Raw genomic sequence first — 12554 nt, 5'->3', positions numbered from 1 at the left:
CTTTTCACAACACACATCATTTCAAAGCAGCTTTACAGGAAATCATGCATTAACCAAAAATTAAACTGTAATATCTATAAAGTCTTAGAGTGATCATTGTGTAGTTTGATTAAAGATTATTGTAAATTGTGTATAGAAATTAAATAATTAAATAATAATTGTATTTAGAACCCCTGTGAGCAAGCTGAAGGCGACCGTGGCAAGGAACACAAAACTCTATAAGATGTTTTTTAATGGAGAAAAATAACTTTGGGAGAAACCAGGCTCACTGTGGGTGCCAGTTCCCCTCTGGCTAAACAACATGAATATAATGCCAATACTAATTATATATGTGCAGTGGAAGTCTTGGTTTTAAATTTGTAAATTAAGTAAGTGTTAAGGTCCTTTGTTTAAAAAAAAAAAAAATAAATAAATATATATATATATATATATATATATATATATATATATATATATATATATATATATATTTTTTTTTTTTTTTTTTTTACTTTAAGATTAATGACTAATGTCTTTGAAGTCCAACCTGGATTAACTGCAGAAGTTCACATAGATGCATTGTCCTTTGTTAGTTGGCTGATGAAGGCTTTTGTTGGCAGTTAAATAATAGTCTATGTGTTCCATTTGAAGAGTGTAGTCCATCAATAGACAAAGGTGATGCAGGCAGAGATTAATGAGGTGCATCGCAGTTCAACCTGCAGGTCATTTCGGTGAGGTTCAGTGGGGTCCATCCTTAGTCCAAGGTTCAGGCAGTGGCATATGAAGTATCCGATGTCTTACAGCTGGAGCTGGCATCAGTTCATCCTCTGAAGTCAAAAGACTGAAGTGATGTCTGGCTGGCACCGGCTGTAGTTTGCGGCACGTAGCAGTGGAGTCCGTCACCAAGCAGGAACGGTGCTGGATATGGCTGGCTCTGGTAACCTCGGGATATGAATCCCAAGGTTGAGACATGGAAACAAAAAAAATTATATTAGCGTAGATGCCATTCAATTTTATGCAGAGTTATAGATCATGAGACCTAACTAAAGTAGCTTAATTGTGAGTTGTAGGATAAATTAGGTGTATGCCTGGCTAAATAAATGAGTCTTTAGTTTAGATTTAAACTGAGTGAGTGTGTCAGCATCCCGACCAGTGTTAGGGAGCCAAGTATGAAAAGGATCTACCTCCTTTTGTGGATTTTGATATTCTTGGAATTATTAACAAGCCAGAATTTTGTGATCATAATGAACATGATGGAATATAACGTGTCAGAAGGTCACTTAAGTACTGTGGAGCTAGACCATTCAAAGCTTTGTATGTAGTTAACAGAATTTTAAAATTAAATGAAATGTAACAGGTAGCCAATATAACGGTGATAGAATGGGGCTAATATGATCATATTTCTTGGTTCTAGTCAGCACTCTGGCAGCTGCATTTTGAACCAATTGAAGTTTATTTATTGAACTTGCTGGACATCCTCCCAGTAATGCATTACAGTAATCTAGTCTTGAGGTCATGAATGCATGAATTAGTTTTTCGGCATCAGCAACAGTGAGCATATGTCATAATTTAGCAATATTTCTCAGGTGGAAGAATGCTGTTCTACAAACATTGAAAATGTGATTTTCAAGGACAGATTGGTATTAAATATAATACCGAAGTTCTTTGCTGTAGAAGACGACGTAACAGTACATCCATCGAGAGTCAAATTATATTTTAGCTGCTTATTTTTAGAGGTTTTTGGTCCAATCAATAGTACCTCTGTTTTTTCGGAGTTGAGAAGAAGGAAATTTCTGGCCATCCAATCTTTGATTTCACTGATACACTCTGCTAATTTGGAGATTTGTGAATTTTTGTTGGGTTTAGAAGAAATATAAAGTTGGGTATCGTCGGCATAACAGTGGAAACTTATTCCATGATTCCTGATAATATCTCCCAGGGGAAGCAAGTAGAAAAGCAGAGGTCCTAAAACTGATCCCTTTGGCACTCCATACTTAACTTTTGTTTGATTTGACAATTCCTCAGTCTAATAAATAGGACCTAAACCATGCTAATGCAAGTCCACTAATGCCAACATAGTTCTCCAGCCTATTTATGAGAATGTCTTGATCTATCGTGTCGAAGGCAGCACTAAGATCTAAAAGCACTAGAAGAGAAATACAGCCGCGATCAGATGATAAGAGCAAGTCATTTGTAACTCTGATAAGTGCAGTCTCTGTACTGTGATGGGGCCTAAATCCTGACTGAAATTCTTCATATATTACATTTTTCTGTATAAATGAAAATAGTTGGGAGGACACTAACTTTTCTAGTATTTTCGACATAAATGGTAGATTTGAAATCGGTCTGTAATTAGCCAATTCTCTAGGATCAAGCTGTGTCTTCTTAATAAGTGGTTTGATAACTGCCATTTTAAAGTTTCTTAGGACATGTCCTAAGGAGAGCGAGGAGTTAATAATATTAATAAGAGGTTCTGAGATTACTGGGAATACCTCTTTTAAGAGCTTTGTTGGTATTGTATCTAACATACATGTTGTGGCTTTTGATTTTTTGATAAGTTTTGTTAGCTCTTTATGACCTATGACATTGAAGGATTGAAGTTGCTCGTGAGCAAAATTATGAGACACTGTTTTCTGAGGTGCTGTGACAGTTGATTGCATAGTTCCAATTTTATTTCTGATTATCTCAATTTTATCAGTAAAGAAATTCATGAAGTCGTTACTATTGTGCTGCGACAGAATATCTGGTTTAGTCGATGCTTTATTCCTAACCAATTTAGCCACAGTACTGAATAAACACCTAGGATTATTGTCATTATTTTCTATGAGTTTGCTAAAATATGCTGACCTGGCAGCTTTTAGTGCCTGTCTGTAGCTACAGACACTATCCTTCCATGCACTGTGAAATACCTCTAATTTTGTATTCTTCCACTTGTGCCCCATTTTCCAAGCTGCTCTCTTGAGAGCATGAGTGTGATCATTGTACCATGGTGCGAGGCTTTTTTCTTTAATTTTCTTTAATCGAAGGGGGGGCGTCACTATCAAGAGTGCTTGAGAAGACTGTATTTATACTTTCTGTTATTACATCAAGTTGTGAGTATGTGAGACAATTCTGGAAGATTATTAGTGAAGCTATCTTTAGTGGTCGAAAGAATAGTTCTGCCTGAACGATAGCATGGTGTAGATTGAGTAACATTAGCTGATCGCAACAAACAAGAGACGAGGTAATGATCTGAGATGTCATCGCTCTGCAGTAGAATTTCTGTAGAATCAACATCAACTCCATATGACAGAATTAAATCTAGCATATGATTATGACAATGAGTTGGTCCTGCCACATTTTATCTGACTCCAAGAGAGTTGAGAATATAATAAATGCTAATCCCAATGTTTCATTTTCATTATCTATGTGAATGTTGAAGTCATCAACAATTAAAGCTGTATCTACAATAACTACTAGATCTGATCGAAAATTTGCAAATTCACCAAGGAAACCAAAATAATACTGTAACAAGGGCAAAAGACGATTTTTTATTTATATCTGATAATGAATTATTAGTTCAAAAGACTAAATCTTATAACCGTAAGCCACTGAGTAACACCAAAAACTTCACTGTAAATTGTAGCAACACCTTCTCCTCGACCCTTTAGACGTTATAACAATAAAATGGGGGAGTAGATTCATTTTAATGAATATATTCATCCAGTTTAAGCCAGGTTTAAGTCAAACAGAGCGCATCCAAACTATGATCTGTAATAATTTCGTTTACAATTAGTGCTTTGGTAGAAAGAGATCTAATATTTAGTAGCTCTACCTTTATATGACGCGTATCTTAAATTTTTCTTCTTTTTTTTTTCTTTTTTTTTTTTTTTTCAAGTTTGACCTTAATCACATTTTTTCTAAATGATTTAGTGAGAGTTTTGTGTTTGGTAGTTTGTGGAACAAACACAGTCTCTATGTGATATCTAGGTGATACTGTCTCTATGTGTTGCAGTTTATGTGACCTGTGTGACATCTCAAGGCAGCTAGCACCTGGAATACACTTCTGCCTCATATTTAAGCACAACAGCTGCCAACCAACCAACATGCTCGCTTCTGTATGGTTATGGAGTGGACTGTAGTCCATTCTGACTTGTGATTTCAATCTTATGTCCATTATCCGACACACGGAGAATAAGCGATGGAATCAGCACTGGTAGCCCTCCCTCATAAATTATGTGTTTGGAGCCGGACTTGCACAACTGCAGCCAAGAAATGCTCGAGGTTGCCCGGTTATGGACTGCGGTGCGTTTTGTGGAATGATTTCGATCTCATCACAGTGTTTAGTGTAAAAGTTCTATTGAAATCTCGCGCCTGTGGAACAGTGGTTACATCTATGTCATGAGTTTAAATTCTCCACTGTGGCTGTAATGTGAGCTCATGAATGAGGCAGCCCTGTGATTGGATGGAAGCGTTCCTTCTCATGAATAATGTGGAGTGAATGCATGCTGTCTTAATAATAATAACTCACATATACCTCATTTTTGTGACGTTGCTTCAACTTTCCTTTTGAAATCAGAAAAACGAAATGGCTCAATAAAATGAAAAAATAACCACTTAACCCTATGCAATAAACATAATTGTTTTTAGTGATGTGCATCCTGTACATATCTGTTCACATCACAAAAAAATATGTTTTTAGGTTTCATGACCCTTTAATGAGGAATGAGGTTTATTATTAATTAATAATAATAAGGGCATTTTTCTGTAGTCTCAATTTATAATTTTCTTTATTTATCACACATTTGCACATATACAATGAAATTCTTCTTTTTCCACATATCTCAGCTAGGCTGGGGTTAGAGTGCAGGGTCAGCCATGATACAGCACCCCTGGAGCAGATAGGGTCAAGGGCCTTGCTCAAGGGCCCAACAGTGGCATCTTGGCAGTGCTGGGGCTTGAACCCCCAACCTTCTGATCAATAACCCAGAGCCTTAACCGCTAAGCCACCACTGCCCAATTTTTTATACTTTATTTTTTTGCATGCCCTCGATTTAATTTAGAACACTTGATTATCTAATCATAATATGCATTGAAGTGAGGATAAAAATATGGTTGAACATTTTGTGATTCCAGAAATGTCTAGAACTGCATGTTCAAGCTGCAAAGGGAGTTAATGTTTTTTTTTTTTTTTTTGCATTTTCAGTAAGTTGAATTTTAAAAATTCTATAAAAAAAATATAACAATCTACCTTATATTAAATGTTTTTAAGAGATCTTGAGGCCCACCCTGGAAGTGTGCTGAGGCCCCCTAGTGGGTCCCGACCCCCTGGTTGAGAACCACTGCTGTAGAACCAAACCGTTCTAATTACAGAATCCTCCAGTGCCAGCAACAGAGGAACACTGAGTAAAAAAAAAAAACTATCAGCAACTATCGGCATAGACTTTTGCCCATAATCGATTGTTCCAAAAATCAATTATCATCACAGATTAATCTGTAAAACCGATATATCGGTGTACCTAAAGTCTGTTGCCCATCCAAAGACAGATTTGGAGCTGTGGATCAGTGGTGGGTAGTTTAGTTAAGCCAGTTTTGGCTAGTGATGGTTAGGTGACTGGAATGACCTAACAGCATTAGATCATTAGGTTATTCGTTGGCAGAAAAAATGACCTGTTAAACATGTGCTGCTACTATATTTAATTATCTAATTTAATAACTGTGGTGGATGAAAAACTGTGGTGGATGAAAAATGTTATTGATTCTGTAGTAGGCATTACGCAGTAGTAGGTGTCCATCACCTATTTGTTGTGAGGGTCATGGTATCACATAAAGGCTCTTAAAAACCATGAATTTGGATGGACCTTCTTTGATAATAGAGTACTAATATACTTATGTTTGCTGGAATATTGATATGACATTTAATATATTTTATTCTCACATTTCTCTCTCTCTCTCTCACTCTCAATAGGTTTGTTCCACAGAGCAATCATTCAGAGTGGCTCAGCTCTGTCCAGTTGGTCAGTGAACTATCAACCTGTGAAATACACTCGTCTCCTTGCAGAGCGTGTTGGCTGTAATGTCCTTGACACTCATGTAAGACTCAAAGATTTCTCTATTAATTAATCTATGACTTTAAAATTATTGAGACATTATTTACTGCAAACACACTGAAACTAGGATATATTATGTAAAACCTTGTCAAGTGAGATTGAAATGAAACATATGTCTGTTTATGTTTTTATAATACACAACACCTTAACTAATGCCAGCATATGTCAATAGAGAGTATAATTGTTTCTTCATAATTGTTTTCCCACACCTGCTGATGATAAGTTAAAATAAGGTTATGTTATGATTAGCGTCAGAAGTGTTTTTTATTTGGTAACACTTTACAATAAGGATGCATTTGTTAACAGTTGTTCATGCAATAGTTAAAAGGAACAAGAAATCAACAATACTTTTATTAATCTTGGTTTATGCTAAATTGCATAAACACTGAACCCTATGCAAAAAATACTGTATTGGAAATGACAAATTGGAAATTAAAAATAAAAGTTCATTCTGCAAAATTCTACAGATTTTCCCCTAAAATAATTTTACAGCATTTTTTAATCTTGATTAATGTTAATTTCTACACAAACTAATACAATTTTATATAAAAAGTTATATATGTTAACATTAGTCAGTGCATTGTGAACTAACATGAGCTTACAATGAGCAATAGTACGTTTAATAATTAACATTAACCAAGATAAATAAGTCAAGATTATTGTTCATTGTTAGTTTGTGATAACAAATGTATTAACTAATGGTAACAAATAGAACCTTATTGTAAAGTGTTACTTTCTTTTTTTAATGTTTCTGTGCAAGTTTTGTGGAAAAATCTGCAAAATTTTGCAGAATGGGTGTAAGCATGTTAAAATGTATTAAATGAAGCTAAGAAAAACAATGCAGATAGCCAAAATATTTAATAAACAAACACACAAGGGTTATGGTATGTGTTGAAATTTGTGAATAACAGGTATAACAATTCTGTGAAAATCCACAGAGCTTTCTGTATGCAGATTCCATGTGGGCTGGTAATGAGTTAACATTGCATGCCTGTGGAAGCAGAAACTGGTTTATAAAACAAACAATTTTGAATTCCATTGTTTTCGGTTTTCATAGTTTTGGCTGATAAGAGTTTTTTAAGGCATGATTTTCTGTAAAGCTGTCTTGAAACAGTACATATAGTGAAAAGGACTTTTTCAGATCAGCTGGTTGAAACCATTTTTATCAACTGTGTAGGTGAAGGTGATATAATAGTTGCATGTGTGTGTGTTTTATACAGGACCTGGTCCTCTGCATGCAGAAGCGTAGCTACAGGGAGTTGGTGGAACAGGAAATTCAGCCAGCACGCTTCCATGTGGCCTTTGGGCCTGTAATTGATGGTGACCTCATCCCTGATGACCCTGAAGTGCTCATGGAGCAGGGGGAGTTCCTTAACTATGACATCATGTTGGGCGTCAACCAAGGGGAGGGTTTCCGCTTTGTAGAGGGTGTGGTGGAGCCAGAAGAGGGTGGAGTGTCTGGTTCGGATTTTGACTTTGCAGTCTCCGATTTTGTGGATGGTCTATATGGTTACCCAGAAGGAAAGGACACTCTGAGAGAGACCATAAAGTTCATGTACACAGACTGGGCTGACCGGGACAATCCTGAAACTCGGCGCAAAACTCTGGTGGCCATGTTTACGGATCACCAGTGGGTGGAGCCAGCTGTGGTGACGGCAGACCTGCACGCACGCTATGGTTCTCCAACCTTCTTCTATGCATTCTACCATCACTGCCAGAGCCCCATGAAACCTCCATGGGCGGATTCTGCGCACGGTGATGAGCTGCCCTATGTGTTTGGAATTCCACTTATTGGCCCAACAGAACTCTTTCCCTGCAACTTCTCCCGCAATGACATCATGCTGAGTGCCGTCGTCATGACCTACTGGACCAACTTTGCGAAAACCGGGTAAAACAGGACCACACAATAACACCAAGCCTAAAACACATGCAACAGTATCCTAATAAACACATCAAAACAATATGTAAAATACAAAACAATTGGAAATTACAAAGCAGCACAAAATGAAACTGTGCTTTATCAACTGCAGAGCAATTTAACAGTAGAAAGTACAGCAACATACAGATTAACCATACAGAACCATAGCATAGGTGAAAGTAAAGTTTTTCATTATTCCAAGTCAAAACAGAATGTCAGATAGTTCATTCATTTGCAACTAGACTATTTCTAAATATCTAAACTCTATACTGTAGAGAATATACAGTTGCAAATTTAACTATTCCTGACATTCCATAATCAATTAGATGAATTTGTTTACAGTCCAGTGCATGACATCAGACAACAAAACAACTCACAGCATCACAGCGACTCTAGGGGTGGTACTCGCTGAGCTACCCAGGCCCCCTTGAGATTAGTCGGTTTAAATTCAATTATGTATTTCATATAGTGAAGCCAAAATACAACATCCACTAATGTGGACACGGGGTCACAAGAGGTTTATGCGCATTCACATTTTAATGTTTTGTGTTATTACTGTAGAATACTGTAGCATGTAGCATTAATATATACAGTATATTCATATAACACACACACATACATACTGTATATATACAGTATATATAAGTTAGGGCTTTATCTAATTAATCTAAATAAAATCAAAATTGTGCGATAACCTTATGCAATTATTAAACCGTAAAGGGCAGCGATTTAAATAAGTAAATAAATAGTCTGATTGCGCTGCTCACTTAAAAGGTTATGTGTGCTGCTCTGTCCTGTCAGTATTGTATTAGTGCATGATTTCATCCATTGTATTAGTGCAACTCCATCTCCTGCTCAGAGTAACAGATGTGCTCCTAGTTCAGTCCGTTTGCTTACGTGTGCTGAGCAATTCACAATATTTTCACTTTTACTTAATTACAAATATATTTGGCCACTACAAGTTAAACGATATGAGTAAGCGATTGTAGAATTAAAAATTTTGGATAAACTATCCCTTTAAACACATTCATACACACAAGCACAAATATGTATTCACACTTAAAATATATATATATATATATATATGTTTCATTCAGATCTGTAATTTCAATAATCAGATCTGAATAATTCATATTTATATGTGTGTATAATGACTTTGTGTCATAATAATGTGTGTTTGTGTTCACTTTATACAGTGTGTGTGAACAGTTAATTAATTTTGTGTGTGTGTGTGTGTGTGTGTGTGTGTGTGTGTGTGTGTGTGTGTATTTGTCTGTCTATGCGGTTAGGGATCCAAACAAGCCAGTTCCTCAGGACACCAAGTTCATCCACACTAAGGCAAACCGTTTTGAGGAAGTGACGTGGGCCAAATACAGTCCCCATGACCAGCTGTACCTGCACATCGGGCTAAAACCACGTGTTCGGGATCATTATCGTGCTACAAAAGTGGCCTTCTGGAAGCACCTGGTACCTCACCTGTACAACCTGCATGACATGTTCCACTACACGTCGACCACAACAAGGGTTCCACCTCTTCTGACAACGCATAGCTCTCACAGCGCCACACCCCGCCCCAACAAGGTTCGTACCCCTGGTAAACAGCCCCCCCAGTCCACAGCACGCAGTGGACCGCTGGTCATCGCCAACCCACGCGATTACTCCACCGAGCTGAGCGTTACTATCGCCGTTGGAGCTTCGCTCCTCTTCCTCAATGTGCTGGCCTTTGCTGCACTCTACTATCGCAAGGACAAGCGCAGTAGACAGGACACGCCTCCTCAGGCTGCATCTCAACGACAGACCCCGCCCAATGACCTCAGCTATACACCCACCTCCATTTCAGGGGGGAATCAAGAGGAAGGGTCATTGTGCGACCCCCTCCGTTTGACACCAGCATCTTCTCCGCGGGATTATGCCCTCACGCTTCATCGATCACCGGATGACACCCCTCTCATGACACCAAGTTCTGTCACCATGACACCAAATAGTGGCAGTATGACACCCAACACTGTAACCTTGACACCCAATAGTGTTACCATGACACCCAACACCATTACCATGTCACCCAATTCTTTGATGGGGTATCCCAGCATGCACCCTTACAACACATTCACACATGGATACAACTCCACCACTCTGCCCCACCCACACTCAACAACACGTGTATAACATGCAATACAAACACATACCCACACACCACCTCACCACACTCACATGCAGTAAATGAACACAACAAATCTCTACAACACAATCACAGCAATTCCAATCAATTATTACTATCAGTATTTAACCAGATCAAAGTGGTGCAAACTGTTATAACTGTGTTAGAAAGTACAATAGCAGGTGAACACAATACATAACACAAGCACAATCACCTTAGATTTCCTTCACTAATATGAATCAATGCAATTCATCAGGATAAATCCAAATGAACACTATATACACCATAATGAAGTGTGTCAGTGCAACACACTGGTGCAATACAATGTGAACCAGAATGAATGGTGTCAGTCTCACACTGCTTCTAGAGTGACTTACTGTATGTCTGGAGAGACAACATTCACATTATAAGAATAGATAAGAACCTGCTGTGCAGAACCATATACAGTAGAAAGGCCAGACTACCTGAGGATGAGCTGCAATACCGCAGCTGACTTTAGGTGGTGCTGCAAGACTCTTAAACCCTGCAGGCGGAGCACAGAGAAAGAACAGTAGAGGTTGCTGGAGCCCCATATGTGGTTCATTGTGAGCCAACCAAGCTCTTATTATAAGATATGTAATAACATGTAATAACAAGCATATTAACGACTATTGTACAGTTATAACATATGTATTAACGTTAATGTACAGACAGCTTTTTTGAATGTGTTGGAAAAATGATTTCTAATCGTTTTTAAGCTCAGATTTTTTCCATAGCAAAGAGTCATTTTAAGCCCAGATTGATTTTGGACCCTAAACCCGTTTTGCGTTACAGTACAAATGAAAAAGTATTTTACACCGCGTCTCTCTCTCTTTCTTTTTTCTTTCTCTCTCTGAATGGATGAATTGTGCAGTTTACTTTTGGTATAAACTATTCATTTATTTGTATAGATTACACAAGCAGATCAAATCAAGTATTTTAAAGAACACAGTGTGTGTGTCTGTTTGTGTGTGTGTGTGATTATTTGTGAGTGAGAGAAAGCGAATGTGTAGTGTAGAATTTTCAAGTTAAACATCTTTAGATAATTTGTGTCATGCTTAATGTTATCATTTTGTGCAAATGCTTTTTAATCATTTGAAATATGTATCGTATCTGAGTTTGTTTGATATGTTTTGTGAAAATGTTAAATTTAAAAGCACTGAGATTTTTTTCTGTATTTATCAGTGATATAACATCACTCATACAGTTACAGTATATGATGTCACTTATGACATTACTCATGACATACAGGATTTGCTGAGAACTTATGATGCTATTCTTTCCTATGAAACATGAATGTGGTGATATGTACCGAGCACAGGGGTTTTCTGACAAAGGTAATTAAAAAATATTGTGTTTACTATGGAACTGCACAGAGATTTCACAGGGGTACAGTAGTGTAGTAATGGTGTCATATCCTGCCAGATGGTTAGATTATTCATGTTACCCATGCTAACCACCCCTGCCATGAATTTTGTGCCAAATCTGGATACAGTTTCCTTGGTAACCAGCAGAAAGTTTGTCTTTAAATGTATTTGTGTGAAAGTTCTACAGCTTTATAAAATAATTTGCAGTATTGACAACAGTTTGAATTCATTTGGACTTTGAAAAGGAAAGACACTGGTTAATGGATCCATGGAGTCAGACAACACCAAGTGTGTCTCTCCTGGCTGGGGTCAACCTGTGTGCAGCTGCTCAGGTCTGTTGGTACAACAGCTTGCAGAAGTCTGTTCTTTTATACTCTGTACATTTCTGCCTCAGATTTGAAGTAAATATTGAGTTTTCCTTCTCCTTGTTCTTTAAATTTGACTGAGACTGAAGTGTGTGTACATAGCTGTAGTTTGGGAACAAATCCTTCCATTGGGGACATTCATGAATTGGAAATTGGAAAATTGATTCTTAAATAAATCAAATGCTGTTTTTTATTTATTTATTTATTTATTTATTTTTATTTATTTTTTTTATTCTAAAAATGCTAAAAGTTTTATTTTAGAGGTAAGGTTATGTTTAGTCAATAATTAGTCTTATACAAAATAAATAAATATTAGAAGTAAATGTACCCAAATTGATAGCTATGTAATAATGTGTCTATTTATATATTTGTTGGCGTGTGCTCCATAAAAAGAACACAAAATATTTATTCCAAACCACACACTAGCCTTATTGTGATTGCCACTGTAATAGTATTGTGTGAATGTGTGCAAGAGAGTGAGAGAATCTGAGTTTGAGTATTTGTGTTTGTTAAAGAAAGAGAGAATTGTCTGTGTGTTTGTGTTCCCATTTCTAACACAACTGTAGTATTGTATCAAATGTGCCCTTGTCCCAGTCTGACTCTCTAGGTCCCACCTCCCTCACTCGGCAAACTGTGTGTGTGTCTAAGCAAGGATGTTTA

The 12554-nt window shown here is 37.1% G+C and overlaps 1 protein-coding gene across 1 annotated transcript in view; it reads left to right on the top strand.

The window, feature by feature from the left end:
- Positions 1-12232, top strand: part of nlgn3b (neuroligin 3b) — a 37332-nt gene extending 25100 nt beyond the window's left edge. The window contains exons 6-8 of the mRNA XM_051674593.1: positions 5927-6051; positions 7289-7956; positions 9276-12232. Coding sequence (XP_051530553.1) covers positions 5927-6051; positions 7289-7956; positions 9276-10152 — 1670 coding nt within the window. The 3' untranslated portion in view covers positions 10153-12232. The remainder of the gene's footprint in view (positions 1-5926; positions 6052-7288; positions 7957-9275) is intronic.
- The last annotated feature ends 322 nt before the right edge of the window (positions 12233-12554 follow it).

This window comes from Myxocyprinus asiaticus, chromosome 3 (genome assembly GCF_019703515.2).
Source record: "Myxocyprinus asiaticus isolate MX2 ecotype Aquarium Trade chromosome 3, UBuf_Myxa_2, whole genome shotgun sequence".
Classification (NCBI taxonomy): Eukaryota; Metazoa; Chordata; class Actinopteri; order Cypriniformes; family Catostomidae; genus Myxocyprinus; species Myxocyprinus asiaticus.
This window is presented reverse-complemented; position numbering and strand designations above follow the sequence as displayed.